The sequence below is a fragment of the Canis lupus genome, chromosome 25 (genome assembly GCF_003254725.2).
Source record: "Canis lupus dingo isolate Sandy chromosome 25, ASM325472v2, whole genome shotgun sequence".
NCBI lineage: Eukaryota > Metazoa > Chordata > Mammalia > Carnivora > Canidae > Canis > Canis lupus.
The window spans coordinates 34172580-34195859 of record NC_064267.1 but is presented as its reverse complement, the minus strand read 5'-3'; the positions used below and the strand labels follow the sequence as shown (position 1 = coordinate 34195859).

At 49.1% G+C, this 23280-nt stretch overlaps 1 protein-coding gene across 1 annotated transcript in view; it reads right to left on the bottom strand.

Annotated features, from left to right (window-relative positions):
- Positions 1 to 23280, bottom strand: part of LOXL2 (lysyl oxidase like 2) — a 90806-nt gene that overhangs the window by 46556 nt on the left and 20970 nt on the right. Inside the window, 3 exon segments of the mRNA XM_025463089.3 lie at positions 6901 to 7025; positions 7028 to 7075; positions 13715 to 14129. Of these exon segments, the coding sequence (XP_025318874.2) occupies positions 6901 to 7025; positions 7028 to 7075; positions 13715 to 14069 (528 nt within the window). The 5' untranslated portion in view covers positions 14070 to 14129.

Genomic DNA, 23280 nt, shown 5'->3' with positions numbered 1-23280 from the left:
CTGTGAGCTACAGGACAAACCCAGGACAGCTAATGTGATGGCCCAGCTCAACAGGTCAGCAAGACGGGGGATTCAGAGGCTCTGGGCTTCCACCATAACTCCTTACTCCCTGTGGGAGAGTCTGGCACGAACTGCCTACTTGCTACCATTTCTCCTCCTACCACAGAGGGAGCCCGTCCAGGCATCCTGCGACCATCAGGGAAGAAGCAGGACTACATTTAGGTTTGGAGGGACTCTCACCTTCAAAATTGCACCAAGATGAGAACAGACCCCTTTTCTTTCTGAAACTACCCAGTACAACCTGTTGCACCCGCTCTCTGGTGGCCGGGGCGGTAGGGAATGGGCAAGGGGTCAAACTTTTGGCTGGAAAGCTCTCAGACCTTCCTAGAGGCCCCAGATGCTGGTGAGATAAGACTGCTGCCGAGGGGGAAAACTTGAAGCATTCTGGCAGCTGACAAACCAGGACTCCTGGAATTTTAAGAATTCCCACCAGCCTCTGTTCCTGCGGTTAAGAGAAGAAAGAGCTTTCTTCAGGTCTCAGGGTCCTTCCAGAAGGATGTGAAAGTGTGGAGGGGAGGGGTACCAGATTCTCCCAGCAATGTCCTCTATGGCCCTCTGTTGGCCTCTGCAGATCTCGGGGCTGCCTGCTGTCACAAAGAGGAACTGAGGCTTGGAGGCCACTTAAGGGATGGGCCACACCTAAATCTCATGGCCTGGGGGTTTCCAATCAGTTCTGGTAACCTAACCACCTCGCAAAAGAGCCTTTAAAAAATGGGTACGTAAGAAGGTGGTGTGGGAAGGTGAAGAAAAGGAAAAGATCTGTATGTTCCCTGATCTCACAGCACACGGCTCCAGCCTTGAGCCCTTCTATGAGCACATGACTTAGCAATGTGCAAAACAGCCTGAGTAGAGAAGTTGACTCAGGAGGGCATCTGGATTTGTAATCTCTTCTTATCTAATGCTTTTTCCAACTTGTCCAGTGCCACAGACAGGAAACAAAGCCTCTCAAGTTAAGAGCCTCTGAAATCCTGGGAGGTTTAGTTGGGGCTCTGTTTCCTAGGTTTAAAAAAAAGATCCGTTTGCTTGGAAGCACGAGTATTTTGCATTTCAGAATTTGCTCCTGCTTGCCTCTTTTTGAGAAGGTTTTGAGGACTGGCCTCTGATTCATTGGCCTTATGAGAATGCTGTTTGACGGTGAGGTGTCCAGAGACCCAGGAAGGGTCAGGCACCCCGGACACCCAGCTGCAAGTCTCAGACTCCACCAGACTGGAACTCAGGGGTCCTGCCTTCAACTCTGGGGGTCTGAAACAGGCTATACAGCTAGATGGGACAGTACAGTCTGTGTCACAGAGACTGGATCTGTGAGAGAGTTCTGGAGAACTGAGACTGCCTGAATTTTCTGGATGCCGTGAACCAAGGCTGGTGAATCTGCAGGGCTAACCTACTGTAGCACTTTATAGTCTGCTAAGCACTTTGACAGAAATCATCTGAATTCTTTCCTCTGCAGAATATTTAAAACTACCTAGTAAATGATGAGCACAAGCACATCTCCATTTTGATGGAGAAAACCACTGCCACTCTGGTTTACAGACTACCATAGTTGGAAGGGAGAGAAATCAACCAGCTTATCTTAATAAAGAAAGGACTTGGGCAGCCCGGGTGGCTCAGTGGTTTAGCGCCGCCTTCGGCCCAGGGTGTGATCCTAGAGACCCTGGATCGAGCCCCACGTTGGGCTCCCTGCATGGAGCCTACTTCTCCCTCTGCCTGTGTCTCTGCCTCCTTCTCTCTCTGTGTCTCTCATGAATAAATAAAAGTTAAATCTTAAAAAAAAAGAAAAGAAAAGAAAATGGACTTGCCCCGTGTTTTGGCTGCTTGCCAACAGGTAGCCCAGGACCTAAACCTATGAACTTTCCCTTGGTGGGGTCATTCATATGCAGGAGATGTGCTTCCTCCCTTCTTTAGAAGGGAACTCATGAAGTGTCAAAGAGCCCCTGAGGATGCCCCAAGCAGACGCAGGAGTCCACTGGAAGCACAGTTAGCTCATTGAGTGAAATTCATCAGCCAGTCTCCAGGGCTTAGTGATTCATGCCTCGGGCATTCCAAAGTGGGATGAACTTGGTCTAGACTGATGCTCAGTTTTCTTCCACTCTCTGCTTGGAGAATTCCAATGTACTGTGGAGAAGGCACAAGCCTGTGAGAGTCATCTCTAATAGTCTGTGATCTGCCCCCAGTCTCCAGGAGTCAATGAGGATGGATGTTAGAGATCCAGGCCATACCCTTCAGAGTAGGGGTGGGATGAAATGGGACGGGGTGTGTGGCGGGGGGAGGTGTCCTCACCACATTCATTAGGTCAGTCATTTGCTCCTGGGATCATAAGACACAGAGAAAGCATTAGCTGGCATCTCCTTTTGACCAATACTCCACTCTTGGCCACTTTTGAATTTATGAACCCTGAACTGGGGAAGTCGAGGGAGGGCCTTAGTGCTCACACTTTGACGTGGAAGAGTGAAGGTAGAAAGTCTGCTACTGCTTTCAAGGCCAAGGTTGTGTTGGCCCAGAGAAGAGGCAGGGAGACAGCCAGAGCACACACACCAGCAGGCATCCCTTCCGTGCATGTGTGCGTGTGTGCGTGCATGTGAGAGAATGAGACAGAGAGAAAGAGAGAGATGCCCATTCACACAATGGTGTACACTGCCAAGAACCAGCTATGGGCACCCCCCTATGTGGGTTGAGTGTGTTTTCATAAATGAAGAGTAACAAGGGATCTTAGAACTTGGCAATCACCTCATCCTGCTTCCTTCCCAGTGCAGGAATCTGGCTGCAACATTCCTGGCAGGAGGCCATCCCCTTCCTGCTTGAATTACTCTAGTGACAGGGAGCTTGCTACTAACAGGCTAGCCCCATCCACCGTGGGGCAGCCCTAAGCGTTACAGAGTTTTCATGCCGAGCTGAAATCTATGTCCCTTTACCTTCTTACCCATCTTGGTTCTGGGTTAGAATAAATCATGCATCCTCTCCACGGTAACTTTTCAGTTATTTAAAGAGATGTCTCCTCTTCTCTCTATTTTGTCACTGTATCTTCATTTCCTTATACGATATGACTTCTAGATCTATCTCCACCTTGCTGGTCTGTCCTCTAGCTAAGAGATGGCCCCTGAACTGAACTCTGTACTCAGTTCTTGATCCAAAAAAACAAAGAATTTAGGGGATGAATTCTTCCATTTGTGCACATTCACTTTTTTTTTCCCCCACCATATCATAGCTTTGGCTTATACAGAGCTTTAGGTCAATCTCCTTCAGGGATTGATTGATTGATTGATTATTTATTTATTTAATTTTATTCACTCATCCATGAGAGACACAGAGAGAGAGGCAGAGACACAGGCAGAGGGAGAAGCAGGCTCCACGCAGGGAGTCTGATGTAGGACTTGATTCCGGGACCGCGGGATCACACCCTGAGCCAAAGGCAGATGCTCAACCGCTGAGCCACATAGGCGTCCCCCCTTCAGGGATTTTAAAGATATAATCAATGTTTTTCAGTCACTCTCCCTGGCTTTCATTCTGTAGCTGATTTTTTTTTCATGAACCTTTAATAGGACCTTCTATTCATCCCTAATATATTATAGTTTGGGCCTATTTATCTCAACTTACTGAGGTTTTTCTGAATCTCATTCAGTAATGTTATATCCCAGCAATCCCTTCTAGTTTTGTGTCCTCTACAACTTTTATCAGTGCACATTTTCACCTCCATGTAAATGTCTGCTGTTAAAGAGGCAGGAGCGGGACCCCAGGAACTACTGTTAGAGACCATCCACTGTGCTCATATTGATTAGCTTGCAGTTTTCCTAGGTACTATTAGTCACCGCACTGTGACCCCACCTAACTCCATGTCCACCAGCCTACATCTCTTCCTCTCATCCAAAAACATTTAATAGGGGACATTTCTTTAGCCAAGAGGAATGATTCCATGATTTCAGCCACTGACACAGGCTATTACATGAGGTATTTTGGAGAAACTTCTCAACATCCCACAAATATCCCTTGTAGTTGGTCTGGGCAGCTCCCTATCCATTAGGCCAGCCCTGACAGTAAGCATGAGCTTTAGCCACAAAGTCCTAGATGGAGTGGCAATTCTCGAAGTTTCTCCTTAGACATCTTGAGATGTGGGCCTTTTCCCGACCTCCACTGAGCTGACACCAAAGGGAAGAGGTTACAGGGGATTACTGCTCATTAGTTCAAAGTTTCCACAGTGTCTGGAGTTCCTTTTCCAGTCAGATGAGAAAGCTCCCAATGTGGCTCATGGTAACCAGCCTGACTGTACAATAGCAAGAGGGAAGCCTTCTGGGAAGATGCAAAGCGTGGAAGGCTGTGGGAGTCATCCCACTCTTCAACCAGTTATCCTCACCATAGCCCTCTCTGGGTTACTGTAAATTCACTTAGAGTCTAGGCTCTTTGCCTTGGAATGATCCTCCAGCTTTGCCAAGGCAAGCATCTTGTCTTCTCAGGTTATAAGGGCCATGTTTTCTTTCCCTAATGGTATTCCAGACCACGCTGTGTGTACAGCAGGTACCCAACAAAGGTCCAGAATAAAGACAGGTACTAAGCTTTTGTGGGGGACTCTTAGAACTTCCAGAATACAAAAGTACTTCTTACTATATTTTTGGGTGTCGTTTCTCCACCTAGTCTACCCAGTCAAGGTTCTGTTTTTTTCTAGGAGCCACATTCAATAAACACTTGAATGTTTGAATGTTGAAGTGCCATATCCAGAATCCTTTTTCCAGGATCATTTTTTTTCTAATGGCAGATGAGTCTTTTCATTCTCCCACTGATATTTTGGCCCACCTTTTTATTCAAACTACTAATTACCTTTTTATGATCGGAAGACTGGATCGTCACTTGATAATCCAATTGTATTATCCTGAGGTTCTAGGCTGAATAGAGGCCCATTGTAGATCTTACAAATAAGCTCATTTTTCTATTAAGCAGGGCAATGCAATGAAGGAATGATTTGCTTCTATGTGCTTCTTATCATTGTTTAATTTGATATTTGATCCTGGGAGGTTCTTCACCTATGGGGATAAGGATCTCTGGTATGTGTGTGTGTTTTTAAGAATGTATTTATTTATTCTTCACTGACACACACACACACACACAGAGAGAGAGAGAGAGAGAGAGAGAGGCAAAGACACAGGCAGAGGGAGAAGCAGGCTCCATGCAGGGAGCCCGATATGGGATTCGATCCCAGAACTCCAGGATCACACCCTGAGCTGAAGGCAGACACTCAACCACTGAGCCACCCAGGCGTCCCTCTGGTATGTACTCTTAAGAAGAAAATTTAGGGGGCATCCCTGGGTGCCTCTGCCTGTGTCCCTGCCTCTCTCTGTCTCTCTCTCTATCTCTCATGAATAAATGAATAAAATCTTTAAAAAAATAAATAAAAATAATCTTTAAAAAAAAAAGAAGAAAATTTACGGCTTGGAAACACCATTCCTACCAGGTACCTAATGCTATTTCTATTGGATCTAATGGTGAATTAGGTATACCCTATCCCCCAGGAGCTTCCAATCTCATTAGAAAGGGGGTGCTAATTATCCCATGTGAAGTCATAAGCAGTGGAGATGGGAAGTGTGAAACTGGGCTGGACAAGCCCACCTTCCAAATCACAGACTTTACAGTAAAGCAAACTTACTGTCGATAACTGGAACACTAAAGTACATTAGCTCTTTAACAATCTTGTCTACTACTCCCAGCTAAAATAGCAGCATTTGAAGAGTGTCAGCTAGAAGTGGTCTGACCTTGCCATTTGAGAGAAAGGTGGAAATCCTTTTCCATGCTATAATGCAGGTTTACACAAGTTCCTGGGCGTATGCAGTGTGCTCTAGGAACATATGAGAAAAAGAGTAGGATGGCTGTGAGTCATGAAAGGAAAATGTCTACCATAGTCTGGGTAGAACTTCCTTTGGAGCTCAAATAGGGCAATTTTAAGTTGCCTTTCTTCAGCTTTGGTTTTTAAATCACTCACTCTGGAGAAGGACAACTGCCATGTCTTAAGGACACTCAGGCAGCCTATAGAGAGGTCACGTGCAGAGGATCAGAGGGTTCCAGCTGACAGCGAGGAACCAAACCTGGCTAACAGCCACACGAGTCAGCTTGGGACAGGACCCCCAGCCCCAGGTGACCTCATGAGAAAATTTGATCAGAGTCAGTCAGCTAAGCCACTCCTGGATTCCCGACCCTCAGAAACTAAGTGAGATAATAAAGTATATTGTTTGAAGCTGCAAACTTTGGGGGATAATTTGTTACATGGCAATTAATAACCAGTACAGGGCAGCCCAGGTGGCTCATCAGTTTAGTGCCGCCTTCAGCCCAGGGCCTGATGCTGGAGACCGAGGATCAAGTCCTGCATCAGGCTCCATGCATGGAGCCTGCTTCTCCTTCTGCCTGTGTCTCTGCCTCTCTCTCTATCTCTGTGTCTCTCATGAATGAATAAATTTAAAAATCTTAAAAAAATAATAACCACTACATTTTCCCAACTGAAATGGCAAACTCCTAGGCAGAGCACAGAGGGGCTTTCATGTCTGCCTTTATAGCTTTATTTCATACTACTCCCACATTCACATTTTAGTCTTGGGCAGTACTGACCTACTTATCATCCCCCTTCATGCCTCAGGGCCTCGGGGCCTTCATCCAAGCCATTCTTTGTGTCTGGATGCCCTTTCCCCACTGGTGGTCTCCCTTACTCCAGAAACCCTCCCCTCCGATGTCCAGCATCAAGTCAGGCTGCCTTGGGTCCCTTCCTTAGCACTCACACGCTATTCTTGGAATGGGCAGGTGAGAAGTGAGTTACACGTAAGAAGGGAAATAGTCATGTGTGGGAATCATTAAGAACACAAAACTTGCCTCTATATGGTTGACCAATGAGTTGTCAAATTTGAAACCAGGAATCCTTTTGTCACTGCACACCACGCCCACGTCTTCTGTGTGCTTGCAGTCGGTGACACCCCAGCCATTGGAGGAGCAGGCGCAAGGGTGGCCTCTCTGCCTGTGCAGTAGATATTGTCCAACCAGATGGGTCCTAAAGGAAGCAGAGAAGAGGGAGACCAAGAGCCGTTGAGTCTTTGGAGGGCACCAATGTCATAGAGGATTTTTCCCTAATTTTGATAATTACTGTGGTCATCAATTGATGTGTAGTATGTTTGAGATACCGGATATAGTTCTAGGGCATCTGGATTCCCTTTGCACAGTAGGCAGCTGACATGGTAGACTGAGTGTGATTTGGACAGAAACCAGATTTGAGCCCAGATGTCACATAATAGAGTAGACAGAGCCAAGATTTTGGATACTAAGCTGGGTTTCATTCTGGCAGGGTCACGAGCTATACGACCTTGGTCAAGTCAGATACCTTGTCAGATGCCTCAACTGCGGCTGTGTATGGACCAGAGATAATACATGGCACATGCCTAGTTTATTTTTGGCTCACAGTTACTCAAACAAGGCAACAAGGATGACGATGGCTACTGTAGTTAGACTGGTTGTGGCACCAGTCAGACTCACCTTCCATCTACAGCAGAGGCTGAACTCTGACCTCTCAGTAAAAAGGTAAGCTAACCTACACCTGAGGGTTTAGAGTTTTTAAGGAATTTCTATATGTATCACCTCCTCTGACTTCCCCATGCCTCAGGGATAGTCAGCCCACCTGACACACAGAGCTCTGGCTCAGAGGGTGGCTCATCCTGCAGGGCCACCCCGTGAGCCCAGAGCCTGGTCCATTCAGTGCTCTTCTCTCTCCCTGACATTTCCCCTGCTATACTAAAGCCACAGAGCTGCCCCATCACCTTCCAGAAGTCAGGTGAAGGCAGGGCTGGTGGGCCCTGTGCAATTCTGCTCACCTCACATGTCTATACCTGATTTGCACCAAGTAGAGATGTGCACTTCAGTGGGCCAAGTGCTAGAGGGTTTGTCACGAGATGCCACCTCACACCCATTAGAATGGCTACTGTCAAAAGGAGAGAAAATATCAAGAAGGGTTGGCAAAGTTGTGGAGAAACGGGAACCCTTGTGCATGGGTGGTTGGCAGGAATACAAAATGGTGCAGCCACGCTGGAAAACAGTATGGCAGTTCCTCAAGAAATGAAAAATGGGAGATACAGGCTTCCAGTCATGGAGTGAGGAAATCACAGGGATGAAAGGCACAGCCCAGGGAATAGAGTCGATGGTACTGTCATAGCATTGTGTGGTGGCAGATGGGAGCTACGCTTGTGGGGAGCACGCACAGACTTTTCGAATCACTAGGCTGTGCGCCCGAAACTAATGTAATGCATGTTGACTATATTTCAATAAATAAATAAATACCTAAAAAATAAAAATGGGATTACCCTGAGCCCCAGCAACCCCCACTTCTGGGTCTATAGCCCAAAGAACTGAGAGCAGGGTGTCAAAGGGATATTTGCACACCCATGAGCATTACAGCATTATTCACAATAGCCAAAGGCTGGAAGCAACCCACGTGTCCACTGACAAACTGCAGTATACACACACCCTGGACTTACTCAGCCTCAAAAAGGAAGAGAATTCTAACACAGTATCCAACGCGGATGAACCTTCAGGGCCTTATACTCAGTGACATAACCGATCACAACATGACAAAAACTGTAGATTCCACCTAGATGAGGTACTTGGGGTAGTCTAGCTCCCAAAGACAAAGTAGAAAGGATGCTGCCGGGGGCTGGGGGAGGGGAGCATGAGAAGTGTTTGTTTAATGGGGATTGAGATTGAGCTTCAGCTTCAGGTCTGCAAGATAACATGTGTTCTACAGATCGGTGTGCAACAATATGAAGGTCCTAACACTCCCTAGTTGCACATTGAAAAATGGTGAAGACAGCATATTTTATGTTACGTGTCTTTCACCCCAACTCAAAATAATTTTTTCTCAAAGTGCTAAAGGGTGATGTTTGTAAGTGCTGCTACAAATTGAAAGGAAACAAAATCAAATGTCTTTTTCTTAGGGCTCCAGGCAGGACTTGACAGGTTAATGGAGGCAGATAACCAGGGATCAGACTCTCTCTGCCTCGGGCCTGGGCACCACATAACTTGGCCAGCTGCTTGACCAAGCCTGTTTCCCATTTCTAAAGTGAAAACAAAGATCCCCAACAAGCAGGTCACCATGGAGATTTGGTGAGATAATGTATGTGCCTAGTACATGTTCAAGCCCCTTTCCCTTCCTCCTTCCAGTAAATCAGAAAAACAGGGAATCCCATTGTTTCCGTGATGTAGGGAAAATGCAGATACGAATACTCCCATTGTAGAGATGAGAAAACCAAGGAGATTCTGAGATTCTTCGAGGTCAGGGAGGACACGGGGCTAGTCCCTGACTCCCTGGCCCTGCTGAGACGTGTGTGCTGTGACCGATGGCTGGTCAGGGCTCAAACCAGAGTGTCTCAGATGCATTGTGGGGAACAACAAGCTTATTGAAAACATCTGGGCTGAGGTTTTCCAACTGGTTTCTCAATTTGGCCTCGCTTCCCAGCTGTCAAGCTCCTTGGAAACATATGCTCCCTAATCAATTGCTGCTTGGACAACAAACCAATGTTTGTCTTGCTAAGTACTAGCAACGGAAAAGACCCTTTGCATTTGAAGCGGGGCCTCTTCTTTGGAACATTCTATGGCAGAGCTGCTGAAGGAACAGAGATGATGAAAAGAATTAGGGCCCTTATTCCATCTGCAATGAGAAAAACCACCCTAGCTAAGGGGATGGGAAGCAGGACAGCGTGCAGCTAATGGAACCATCAGGAGCTGCAAAACAGACATGCTATGACCTGCTTCACACTTTGATAAGGAACATTTGATTTTTATTTCTTTAACAATTTTTACTTATTTATTTGAGAGAGAGAGAGAACACATGAGTGAGAGAGAGCAGGAGCAGGGGTAGAGGGAGAGGCAGGGCTTGATGCCAGGACCCCGGGATCACAACCTGAGCCAAAGGCAAATGCTTAATCAACTGAGCCACCCAGGCACCCCCTCACCAGGTATTTTTCTGTAGACGGTGGAAGTGTACTTTTCTACATAGCCCAGGATAGCATCACCAGGCACCATGTACTAATTTGACCTGATTCCATAACAATATTTTTCCCTGTATGCTTAATGCCTATCACCTAGACTGTTCTGATTCCACCTGCTGGGACGCAGGGTGGTCTGAGCACAGTTCGGTAGACACTATCTCAGAGCTGCTAGGAAAGTGGCACTTGGAGCGCAGATGGGGCTCTAACTTTGGACACAAAAAGCCATTCAATTAGAAGCCAAACTTCATTCTACTCTCTGTCCATTCATTCACTCGAAGAAATACTTCTCCTGGTGAAAGGAGAAGAGATATATAAACCAATCAACCATCCATTTGAAAGACAGAGATCACAAATCAAACCATTTGAATGCCAGAGTGTTCGCTGCTGTTGTCAGGACAAATGTTCAAGTTAGGACCTCTGGGGCCCCACTGTGGTCATCTGCTGGTTTTGTCGTTCTGATCTGAACAATGGGGGGATGGGGTGGTGTGGGGGTTTGAGGAGGTATCAGATCCGAGCTCGGGAAAACCACCACCGGACGCTGCTGTGAGACCCATCCAGAGGGTGAGAAATAGAACATCTGTCCCCCTTTAGAACCCTCTGAAAGGGTCCATGAGTTCCTTGAGCTCAGATACACTTTAGGGGAAAAGACCTCTTGACAATCCAGGCTGGAAAACCTGGGAGTACCTGGGTGATCTCCTCGGGCTTCATTCCTACTGCCTGAGGGGCAGAGGAGCAGGTGATAGCGAGCACTCCCAGAACACTGGTCTGGTTAAGTGCTCAGCTGTGGGGTTCCCAGTGTGCACACAGAGCCCGACTGCAGGTTAAACTCTTCCCATGGAGCACACCCCTGGCCACTGGTCACATTCACTGGTCCCTATGTCAAGGACTGCTGGTCAACTGTTTTTAGTATTCTCCTAAATCAAAATGAATTAATCAGCTAATATGTATTGAGTACCCAACTTGTACCCAGTTAAGGATCCTACCCTGATGCTGAAGAAATTCAAATACTTTTATATCTAAAAGACCTCTCAAGATGCAAAAGCCAAGTACCGCTTTTATATAGACAACATAATCCTCAAAGTCCAGGAGACATGACAGTTTACAATTTTTTTAGCATCTGTTTCTTTCCTTCCTCCTTGAGATTTCTCCTTTCCTAAGTCTTTTTTTTTTCTTTTTTTTTTTTTTTTTGATAAGCACACAATGAGAGAGAGAGAGAGGCAGAGACACAACAGGCAGAGGGAGAAGCAGGCTCCATGCACCGGGAGCCCTACGTGGGATTCGATCCCGGGTCTCCAGGATCGAGCCCTGGGCCAAAGGCAGGCGCTAAACCGCTGTGCCACCCAGGGATCCCTCCTTTCCTAAGTCTTACTGGTTTCTTTCAATATCCACACAGATGACCCTTCCAGGATGCTTTGGCCTCTTGTTACTATAGCTTCTCTCTGCAGTGCCTTTCCCCCGCCCCCATCAGCCACTCTCCTGTGGTCATAGCTTAGACCTCATCATTACCAACAATGGCACCCCGCCCCAATGTCCATTTCAGCCCTTCTGCTGTGCATCTCCATCTACATCCATCCCAAAGATGTTTCTAGCTCACTCCTTCTTGTATTGCAATCTCCACCCTGACCCATGACCCCAGCAGCCTTCCAAACAAGTCTGCTATGTAGTACAGTCCTACTTACCCAGCCTGGACTCTAGGGACCATGGTTTCTTTTAAAGATTGTTATTTATTTATTTTAGAGAGAGAGAGAGAGAGAGAGAGAGAGAACAGGAGCAGGGGGGAGGGGCAGAGGGAGAGGAAGAAGCAGACTCCTCACTGAGCAGGGAGCTCAATGCAGGGCTCCATCCCAGGACCCTGGGATCATGACCTGAGCCAAAGGCAGATGCTTAACAAACTGGGCCACCCAGGCGCCCCAGGGACCATGGTTTCAATTGCTCCCTCACACACCCCCTCTGCTCCCTTGAACCCTTCTCCCTTCATCTTCCTTGGGTGGCAAAGTCTGAGCCAGGTTAACCCACCTCCCCAGCCACCACATGCCCATACTTGGCCAGGTGAACCTGGATGGGGAAAGACCACACCCATCTAACCTGATGACAGGTAAACTTTAAGTCTGAGTAGAAATAAAATAAAGTTGTCCCTGGAAAAACCCCACAGTCATTGGGAAGTATTTGTTACAAAATACCTAGGCTTTGAGAGCCTGGAATTAAAAACACAAACCTGATGTTACCCCTGGGTCACTCAGCCAGCAGAATATATGGAGACGTAGAAGTATGGAGACACGTCTGGAGGTTTCTGTTTTTCATTTTTAAGTCGGCTCCATGCTGGGCGTGGAGCTCAATGCAGGGTTTGAACTCACAACCTGAGATCAAGACCTGAGCTGAGATCAAGAGTCAGATGCTTCACTGATTAAGCCACCTGGGCATTCTGACATGGCCCAAGCTCTGTAAAGAAGACAGGAAGTGGGCTTAAAAAGCCCAGCATTTGCAGGGCGCCTGGGTGGCTCAGTTGGTTGAGCATCTGACTCTTGATTTCAGCTCAGGTTGTGATCTCGGCGTTGTGGGACAGAGACCCACGTTGGGCGCCACACAGGGCTAGAACCTGCTTGGGGTTCTCCCTCTTCTCCTCCTCTCTCTTAAAACAAACAAACCCCCCAAAACCCACCATTTGCTAACTCATCTTTACTGCTTTCATCTCATCCCTGCTAGGGAATCTCAAGTCAGCTTCAGAGGACATTTTACTCTCAGTGTGGTCTCTTGGTCTGGTTATTCCAATAGAACATATTCAACTGCATAGAGGTAAGATACATATGAGGTGGGTACCCTTTTTCCTATAATTTCTAGAATAACAGAAAGCAAGGGTTGGAAGGGACCATAATAATGATCTATTTCAATGACCCCTAAACCTGGCTACATATACAATCACTAGAGAGGCTCCCAAACGTTAGTGTCCCAGACTCTAAGACCCTTAGCCCAGAATATCACAGGTTAGTACTGCGCCCCACCATCCCCCACAAGGACTGAGCTCGGGGTTCTCAGCTCCAACACCTGCCGTTCCCTCAAAGCTTTTACCAAAATATTTTTTCCCCAAAATATATGGATTTGAACTTGACAAGGGAAGAAAGAGTAGGCCAACCAGAGTGAAAATCCCAAAGCAACTCTGTTCCTATCATAGACGAGCCCAGAACAGCATATTAGTGTGAACACTGTGAACGCTACATGAGCAGCCCAATGGAGAGAGTCTCTGTGGGAAAGAGCAACCGGCACCCCTTCGAGGAGGGGACTGTAAGAAGAGCCACGTCCCCAGGCTCACACGGCCCCCAGGCGGGGCACATGAAGCCACGGGCACTGACTGACCCTTGCCCTTAGTGAGGGTCACCAACGGCTCTGCTTTGGCCGGGAGGAGGCATTTTCCAGGATGCCACACTTCCTGAGCTAAAACTAGGAAAGTCCCAGGCAGAGCAGGACAGTCACCGTAGCCCTTCCTGGCACCTGTCTGTTCCCACCTTCCTGCAGATGCAGGAGGCTGTCCGGGTGAAGTATTACGGGGAATTCACACTTAACAGCAACCACAGCTTCCTTTGGCAGGTTGACTGCACGTGGGCCTGTTCCTGGGGTTTCCAGGGACACCAGCACTCAGCTCCCAGGCACAGAACACCTACCTTCCCCTTTGCCGTAGGAGGAGCTGGCGGTCCAGGCCTTGGCCTCCACGTATCCCAGCTCCCGGCAGACGACGTGGGCCGCGTGGATGGAGAAGTCATCGTCGCACACGGTGCCCCACTGGCCATCGTAGTACACCTCCACCCGCCCCTCGCTGTGCTTCCTCTTCTGGCCCGCCAGGCGCAGCTGGATCTTGGCGACATCCGAGGGCACCTGAGGCCGGTGGTACTCGGGGGCCGGCTGCTGGAAGTATTCAGGGTAGTAGGGCCAGGCCTCGTACTGCGCCAGGCTCAGGGATGGGAGCAGCGAGAGCAAGGCCAGGCAGCCGCCCAGGCGCGGGCCTCCACGCCTCGCCATCCCGGTCTTCGTCCTCACCCTCGGGCCGGAGGGCCTGATCCAGCGACAGGCCGGACCGTCCTGGAAGTCAGGGAGGCAGGCAGGTTACAGGGGGCGACAAAACATCCGGGGAGTTCACACTCTTGCTTAGTGGTTAAAGCTCTTCACCTTCTGGACCTCCTCCTCCTCCCTCCTCCCCTCTCCTCCCACCTGACCCCCAGGCCCACGGGTTGGGTCTGTGAATTCCTACCTCTGCCCACCGGCCTTCCCTGGTCTCTGATATGGTTTTCTAGGTTTTTTTTTTTTTTTCCCCCAATGGGGCTCCTAGCAGGGCCAAGAGCACATCCACACTTCACTTGTGTTCTTAAAAAGACCATCTACAGAGATGTGAGCAGGGTTCAGGGGAACTGGCAGCAGAGGAAAGCTGTTCCCACTCCAGCCTGAGGGTCCAGGGAGGGAGTAGTTGCCAGAACCAGAGACAATGGCCAAGCTGAGAGGGTTTCCTATTTGGAGCTGTGGCTTCAGTGTAGGTTCTTAAAGCCAAACCGCAGCAACAGGAGCAGGAATGAATACCCGACCTCGCTCTCTTCTGGTCTCCTGCTCTCTCCAGTGTCTCCTATTGGGCAAGCCCACCCCACAGCCCGACGCCAAGCACATTGGTGCAGTCTGTATGGGTGGGACTCTTGGGGCCCAGGGGGTGGTGGGGAGAGAGGGCAGATGTGGAAAGGGCAAGCATCCAGCACATTCTTCCCCTTCCTCCCCACCTCTGCACAGCTGGTTCCCCAGGGCCCAGACCAGGTCCTGCCTCCTTCATGCAATATCCCTACTGAAGTGGCCTCCAGGGTCCTCTCCTTCCGAGGTGGGCTCATTATCTAGACATTCTCCTCAACCTTTCCAGACACTTCCATATCCCCAGGTAGGTTACAAAACTTCTCAAGGGCGAGACTTGTAGCTCATTCTTTGGCTCCTCCAGAATAAACATTACAGGTTTGTGGACATGTTTATTGAACGAGAAAGTGATTTGGTGTCAGGGACTGAGCTGCTGGTGGAGTGGGGAGCTTAAGGGTACCACACTGAAGGGGTCCTGTGTGCCCTCTTTGGGTGTCCCTGTGTGAGGGACCCTCTTTCTTTTGGGATGCTAGCTGACGTGGACAGAAAGGGCCTCTTCCAGGTGCAGAGAATAACACTGGGAGAAGCACCAGAATAACATGGGCTGTTGTTCTCTGCGCACACCTGTGAACCCTCCTATGGCTCTGCTTCCTGGCTCCAGGGCTTCAGACACAGCAGCATGCTGCCCACCCACACCCCCAATCTCATTACACCTTACACTCTGGACCACAACACAGACGAGGCTGCTGAATGAGGAGGTCAGGAGCAAAGTCTCCTTTAAAAGCCCTCATGCAGAGTCTGTCCTTAGCTGAGCTGCGGTCTCTGCAAACAGCAGCCTCAGACAGTGGTCCTGATGCCAGTGATGTGCTGGTGACAGCTCCATCCCTTTTCATAGCTTCTGTCCCTGAGGGGTGCATGGGGCTAAGTACCAGTCCACTCTTAGCATAGAGGGAAAGCATAAAGCTCTCTGTGGCAGGGCGCCTGGGTGGCTCATCAGGTAAGCATCTGCCTTTGGCTCAAGTCATGATCCTAGGACCCTGGGATTGACACCCCCATTGAGTTCCCTGCTCAGTGGGGAGTCTGCTTCTCTCTCACTCTGTGCTCCCGCCTTGTGCTATCTTGCTCAAGCTCTCTCTCTCCCCCTCAAATCAATCAATAAAATAAATAAATAGAATCTTTAAAAAAATAAAGCTCTTTGTGGCAAGCAGGAGAGGGGCTGAGTGGCCAGTCATCAGACAAGGGAGGACTGGACAGCAGAGCACAGACTTCAGAGCCAGACAGTTTGGGTCTGAATCCTCATTCTGATACTTACTAGCTGTGCAACCTCAGGCAAATACTTCTCTTTGCTTCTCTGTGTCTCCTACCTATAAAATGGGGATAATACTATCTAGCTCACAGAAGTGTCAGAAGATTGAATGAACAGCACATAGCAAGCACTACAAGAGCATTCGCTAAATAAAAAATTTAAATTCTCAAGACTGTGGTCACCATACCCAGATGGAGACTACCTCTAATAATCCCACAGTGAGGATTATAGCAAGAGATAAATACCTAGGTCATGTGTCCTGGTCGTTCCATAATCCAGAGAGGGGAATACTAGCTTAAAAGGACTGCAGCTGTTTCACAGGAGAGGAAGTAGGCTTGGGATGTGGGGCCCTAGGACCTACTGGTAGATGGAAGCTAAAACTATAATACTTTCTATTTTAGCCAGGTACAAAGGATCAGGCTAATCTTAATCAGTTCATGGCACTTCACCATCAAGAAGGACTAGATAATAGGCCAGAGCTGTCCAGGAGGAATGATCTACCATGGAGAGAGGCAGGCCCATGTCTGTCCCAATGGTCCAGCAGTGCCCAGTCCCTTGTAATAGGTGTGGGGGCAAAGATGCCAGTGCTTGGAGGATGATCAGGACCAAGGACTGTGGAAGGCCCCCCCATTGCCATCCTGTGACTCGCAAACAAGCTCAGAAAGTCATGGGGGCTCCTGCAATAGCCCCCTTCAGACCACAGCCTGCACAATGAGCAGCGTGGCTCTGAAGGGAAGCATCCTCACCTGCCCTGCCTTGACCCTGCTCCATCCCCATCAGAGCACCTTTGCATCCGCAGGCTCCCAGAGGCGTAGTCAGGGAGGCAAGGGTTCTGATTCTTCTACAAGGGAGAAACTCCAGAACTAGAGAGGATTTTTTTTTTTTTAAGATTTTATTGATTCGTGAGAAACACAGAGAGAGGCAGAGACATAGGCAGAGGGAGAAGCAAGTTCCCTGTGGGAAGCCCAATACAGGACTCGATCCCAGGACCCTGGGATCATGCCTTGAGCCAAAGGCAGACTCTTAACCACCGAGCCACCCAGGTCTCCCAGAGAACCAGAGAGGATTAGGGACTTCACCGGAGTTGCCCATTAGTGCAGGCACAGCCAGAACTAGAAATCCCAAGGTACCAAGGCATCAGCATTCCACCAGCACGTAGAAGAAATGCCCAAATTCTGGGGCACAGACACCTCTACAGTTGTGCACGCAGCTACCTTCTTGGCTCCAGTCCCAGCTCCCCCCTTCTCTGCTCTTACTCTGGACCTTCATGTGTCACCTGTCCAATCACATCAGCCTCTACCTGGGTGAAGCTACACCTGGGGCAGGGTGTCCCTATCCCTTTCCTCTCCCGTCTCCTCCAAATGGCACATGTCCCAGGCCCTCCCATTCTTCAAGGAAACCTCCCCACATGTGCTCCTCTAGGGGCCAGAGACAGCCACTCCAAGACCCGCTGCTTTGGCATGAGGATTAGTTTGAGTTAAAAGCAATCAAAACCCAGCAGATTCAGGAAAAGCTCTTCACCTCCCCCTCAACTGCCTAAAAAGACTGTAGATAGAGGACCTGCTCTGGGAAGAGCTGTCACCACAGATCACTACGTTAGGATCTGAGCACTGGGTGTTATTCTGTATGTTGGCAAATTGAACACCAATAAAAAATAAATTTATTATTAAAAAAATAAAAGATCTGAACTAGGTGTGGCAGACAGGGAGGAACCATGCCAGGCCCGTCTGATCCAAGTCCTGTGTGTCCCATTGTTTCTGCGTCCCCCCCCCCCCCCCCCCGCCTGTTTACCAAACATTTGGTCTTTATCATCTTCCTGTGAATTGTATTCCTTCCTTTGAAGTCCCAGACCTCTACCCCCTTTCTTTGTACCTCATTCTGCCTGCCGATCTTTGGAATTTCCATGTCTGTGTAGATTCCCTGTACATATGAAATGACATTTTTCTTCTGTTAATCCGTCTTGTGTCAATAAGGCTTTTGGCCCAGCTCGAAAGGGCCTGGAAGGGCAGAGGAAATTCTTCCTCTAATCAGAATGTCTTCTCTGATTTCCTTTAAAATAGCATTTTGTTTGTGCTTTACACAATTAACCTTCCCAGGGCTAGTTAATTCCTCAAGATGATAAAGAACACACTTACAAGTGTACTCTTCATATGCAAACCGACCGGTCCAGAGCCACGTCCTCTCAACTACCTCCTTAGGAAATCTCATACTCTGGGCCACTATCCCTCTGCCCTCGTCACTCCAGGGCCAGGTACCAGACAACTAGAGAGCCCCTCCGGCCCAGAGTGAGCCAAAAAGATTTGACCAACCAATCCAGAACTGGATTTGCAGGGGACTGTCACGATAAAGGCTCTTGCCAGTGGTGTGACCAGCCCTGGATGCTTCCCCATGTGACTCCCCATCATGTGCCTTGCCTCCTGTTTCTAGGATTTGGGGAGTATAAACTTCTTCAAAATGGTCATTTCCACGTTTGCGTATCTCCCCCCCCCCCTTTTTACTAACTAAAGTTAGCCACCCAGGGATCCCAGTATATAACTTTTTAAACTAAGTGACTTTATTTTTTTTCTTCCAATTTTTATTTAAATTCTAGTTGGTTAACATTCATGTCTGTGTGTCTTACCATACCCCATTCAGACAAACATTTTATGTAAAATGTACCCATTTCTGGGTACACTTTAAAACACACTATTCTCAACATTCTACTGCTAACTCACTCGATGAGATAAACACCACTATGACCCACAGGAGGAAAAGGAAGCACAGAGAGTTGGGAAAGTTGCCCAAGGTTGCACAGATGCAAAAGATGCAAGCCAGGCCCTGCATCTGGGCGGCAGGCTGACCCGGGCTTTGTCCTCTGCCAGCAGGCTTTACTGCCCCTAGTAGCTCACCCCAGTCCAGGATTTGCCTGTCCTCCCTAGCCCCCCCACCCCAAGCTCCCCCTGACACAAGAGCTACAGATGCCTTCCTATCATCTCTTCACGTCTCAGAAAGAAAAAAAATACTGGAATTTTTTTTTTAAGATTTTATTTATTTATTCATAGAGACAGAGAGAGGGAGAGACACAGGCAGAGGAAGAAGCAGGCATCATACAGAGAGCCCGATGTGGGACTCGATCCAGGGTCTCCAGGATCACGCCCTGGTCTGCAGGTGGCGCTAAACCGCTGAGCCACTAGGGCTGCCCTGGAATTTTTTTAAATTTTTATTTATTTATGATAGTCACAGAGAGAGAGAGAGAGAGAGAGAGAGAGAGGCAGAGACATAGGTAGAGGGAGAAGCAGGCTCCATGCACCGGGAGCCCGACGTGGGATTCGATCCCGGGTTTCCAGGATCGCGCCCTGGGCCAAAGGCAGGCGCCAAACCGCTGCGCCACCCAGGGATCCCAAATACTGGAATTTTTAAAAAGAAATCTGACTCTCTGGATGTGGATATCTACAAACTGTTCCACCCGTCTTCTTGGATTCTCCAATCTGTGGGAATGGCCAGTGTTCAACTCCTAAAGCTTTCCTAGAAAAGTGCTCCTGAATTTTTTGCTTCTTTTGTGGGGCTTCTGCTTTCTACTCTGGGGGATTGTAAAGTATTAGACCCAGATGCTTCCCTCTTATTTCAAAAATAACTTTTTATCTTCTTTCTTCTGCAAACTAGTAATAAAAATCTGGATAATGCAAACAAGTAAAAGGAAGAAAATAATTCACAGTATCACTGTCAGAGGAAACCATTACCAACACTATGCTATGCACCCCTCCAGCCTTTTGTTCTTTTGGTACATACATAAATCCATTAAAAAGCTGGAATAATCTTCTACACATTTGCTTTGTAAACTGCTTTTCACCTTCATCAGTATACTGCCAATATTATGCCACCTTGACTATTCTCTTATGAGATTGTTATTTATCAATATACCATAAAATTGGATGATCTTATCATGATTTCTTTTTTTTTTTTTTTTTTTTACTGCTATAAACATTGTTGAAATGAATAATCTTGTAGCTAAAACTTTGCACAGTCTTGGGATAAATTCCAAAAAGTAAAAATCGCTGGGTCAAAGAGCCTGGCCAAAAGTCAACATTTTGCAAAACTGTATTAACTGCCCTCCAGAAAGACTGTCAGCTTACACATCAGCCAGGAGCGGGTCGGTTCCCTCGCCAATTCCGAATTCTAGCTAGGACCATGTCTTCAATCCTTTCTCCATCTGATAAGCAGAAAAGCTTAACTAGCATTTTTCCTGCTACTGGTGAAGTTGAGCATCCTCCACACCCACCCATTCTCATCAGCCACCTGCATTTCTTTCTTTCTTTCTCTTCCCTTCCCTTTCCCTTCCCTCCCCCTCTCCCTTCCCTCTCCTTCCTCTCCTTCCCTCTCCTCTCCCTCTCCCTCTCCCTCTCCCTTCCCTCTCCCTTTCCTCTCCTTCTCCTTTCCCTCTCCCTTCCCTCTCCTTTCCCTCTCCCTCTCCCTTCCCTCTCCCTTCCCTCCCCCTCTCCCTTCCTTCTCCCTTCCCTCCCCCTCTCCCTTCCCTCTCCCTCTCCACCTCCCTCTCCCTTCCCTCTCCCTCTCCTTTCCCTCTCCCTTCCTTCCCCCTCTCTTCTCCCTCTCCCTTCCCTCTTCCTTCCCTTCCCCTTATTCGTTCTTTCTTCTTGGGAAATTCTCTCTCCATGCCTTTTCCCTAATAGCTTTGTAAAATTTATTTTTCTCTTTGGCATCCGATCAGCCCTCTGGAGGGATAAACTGCCAGGTGAAAACCATCATCCAAGCCGAGCTTGGGCGGGTGCAGAGCCCCGTGGTCCCCTCCCCACGCTGCCCCCCTTCAAGGGCGAGGCCTCGCCTGCTCCTCCCGGGCGCCCTGCACTGGAGTTGGGCTCAGTCCCTCGTGGGCCTGCGGCGACCCCCGCTGCCCGAGCAAGGCGGCCGGCGGGGAACCCGTCCAGGTGGTCCCCCTGCTTCTGGCCACCCCCGGGAGCCTGCGGCGCCCCGCGACCCCGACGCCCGCGAGGGACGGAGCCGGAGCGCGGCAGAGGGGCCGGCGGCGGGGGGTGCAGAGGGGCCGGCGGCGGGGGGTGCAGGGCCCAGCCCGGAGGGCGCCCTGGCCTGCGGCGCCCCGCAATCGTGCCCCGGGGGCCGGCCGCCCCCCAGCCCCCCCAGCCCTCCTCCTCCTACCCGCCCCCGGGCCCGGGCCGCCCAGGTCCTCCGGGGCAGGCGGGGGCGCGGGGTCCGGGCGGGGGGAAGGGGGGGGCCGCGGCCTGACCCTGCGCCCTGGACTCCCCCGCGGCACCTGGCGCGGCCCCGCCGACCCGACCCGTCCTCGGCCGCCCTGGCTCCCCGAGAGGCCCGCGGGCGCCGCTCCAGCCGGGGAGCCCAGGGCGCCGGGTCCCCAGGCTTAGCACGGAGCCCGACACATGTCAGGCCCTTATTTTAGAAGGTCTGGATAATGACAGGGTGCAGCTGGCTCAGAGGGCGACATCCCCATTCCTGGAAGAGGGGAGAGGGAGGGCGGAGGAGACCAGGGCCCCGCAGGCCTCCCGGATGGGGGGTGACAGTCACAGTTTTCCTTATAAACGACAGACCTCACCAAGGGCCTGGAGCAGAGCAGCAGGCGCAAGTTCTGAGAGCACAGTTGGGTTGGCACAGCTCTGTTACCCCTAGAAAACCATTTCCCCTTCTTCAGTGTTTCTCTCTGTGAAATACATACATGGCTCTGACCTGTGATCAAACGCATTCAGCCAATGACAGCAGGGGCAAAAGCAGAGGAAAAACTCCATTACCTTTATCTTCCCCTTTCCCTGGGGAGGTAGGAGCCCCATGGTGGCCCAAGCAGCCTTCCCCAATCTCCGCTCTGTCACACAAAGAGGTTACTTTCATCTGCTTTAGGTGCCCCCTAGGAATTCCCAGTTGTGAGAACTCAGAGGAGAGGGGTGAGATAGCAGTCAAACCTCAAACAAGAAGGACCTCCTCTGCTTTCTGCCATTACCTTTTTTTTTTTATAAAGGTTTTATTTATTTATTCATGAGAGACACAGAAAGAGGCAGAGACATAGGCAGAGGGAGAAGCAGGCTCCCTGTGGGGAGCCTGATGGGGGACTCAATTCTGGGACCCAGGGATCATACCCTGAGCCAAAGGCAGATGCTCAGCCCCTGAGCCAACCAGGTGCCCCTTTCTGCCATTACCTTAAATAAGGTCTCCTATTGCACACATGCTTCTCCAGAAAGGATCATTAGAGCAGGTGAAAAAGGCCTTTTTTTTTTTAATTGAACAACTGCAGGGCTTGGGACTGAATTTTGTTAGGGCCTGGGTATAGCTCCCTCTGTGGACTTTTCCTCTCAGAAGAGGCGACAAAAAAAAAAAAAAAAAAGGGTCAGGGTGCAAAAAAACAGGCCCTCCCTTCTTTTCCTGCAAGAATGGAGGGACAGCCTGTGTGACCTCCTAACTTCTGTGCTCCATCTCCTTATTCAGCTTCTTTCAGTTCAGAGAATCTTTATAAATTGTGCTATGTAAATGAAAAGTAATATGCTTACACTTAATGAGTATTTAACTGAGCACCTATTATGTGGCCAGTATGGATCCAGCTGTTGCTGTGGGAGAGATATAAGAAATGCCAGGTGCTCACATCCTCATGGGGCTGGTTCTACCTCCCCATCTAGAATATAAATTTTGTCCTCATTTTTCTCCCATTGTCTCTTGGGCTGGTCCTATCTCTCTGGAATGGGGGAATTATAAGAAGAGAATTTATTCAAGTTTTGAATAGGTAGGCCCAGACTATGGGGACGTTAAGAGTAATGGGTGTAAGAGGTGAGTCAGAAGAAAATGAGAGGTTTTTGCCAGAAAGGAACATGCAGAGCCATTTGAAAGGGGAAGACCCAAAAGAATGAACGAATGAATGAATGAATTTATTTTTAAAGAGGCGGGGCAGGGGGCATCCCTGAGTGGCTCAGCGGTTTAGGCCTAGCCCCGCCTTCAGCCCAGGGCATGATTCTGGAGACCAGGGATCGAGTCCCTCGTCGGGCTCCTGCATGGAGCCTGCTTCTCCCTCTGCCTGTGTCTCTACCTCTCTCTCTCTGTGTCTCTCATGAATGAATAAATAAAATCTTAAAAAAAAAAAAAAGAGAGAGAGAGAGAGAAAGGGTAAGGCCATGTCTGGGATCACTTGGCTAAGGGAGCAAGAGCAGGGAACAATTTGTAGCTCCTGCTTCCCAAATCCAGGACTCCTCCTACTTCAGTACAAAGGTCAGGAGAGGCTATGGGAAGATTAGGAAAAGAAAATGGGGAGTAGTCAGCACTAGAGCAAACTAGGTGATTAAAGCAACAGGTGTGAAAACCAGCAATCCG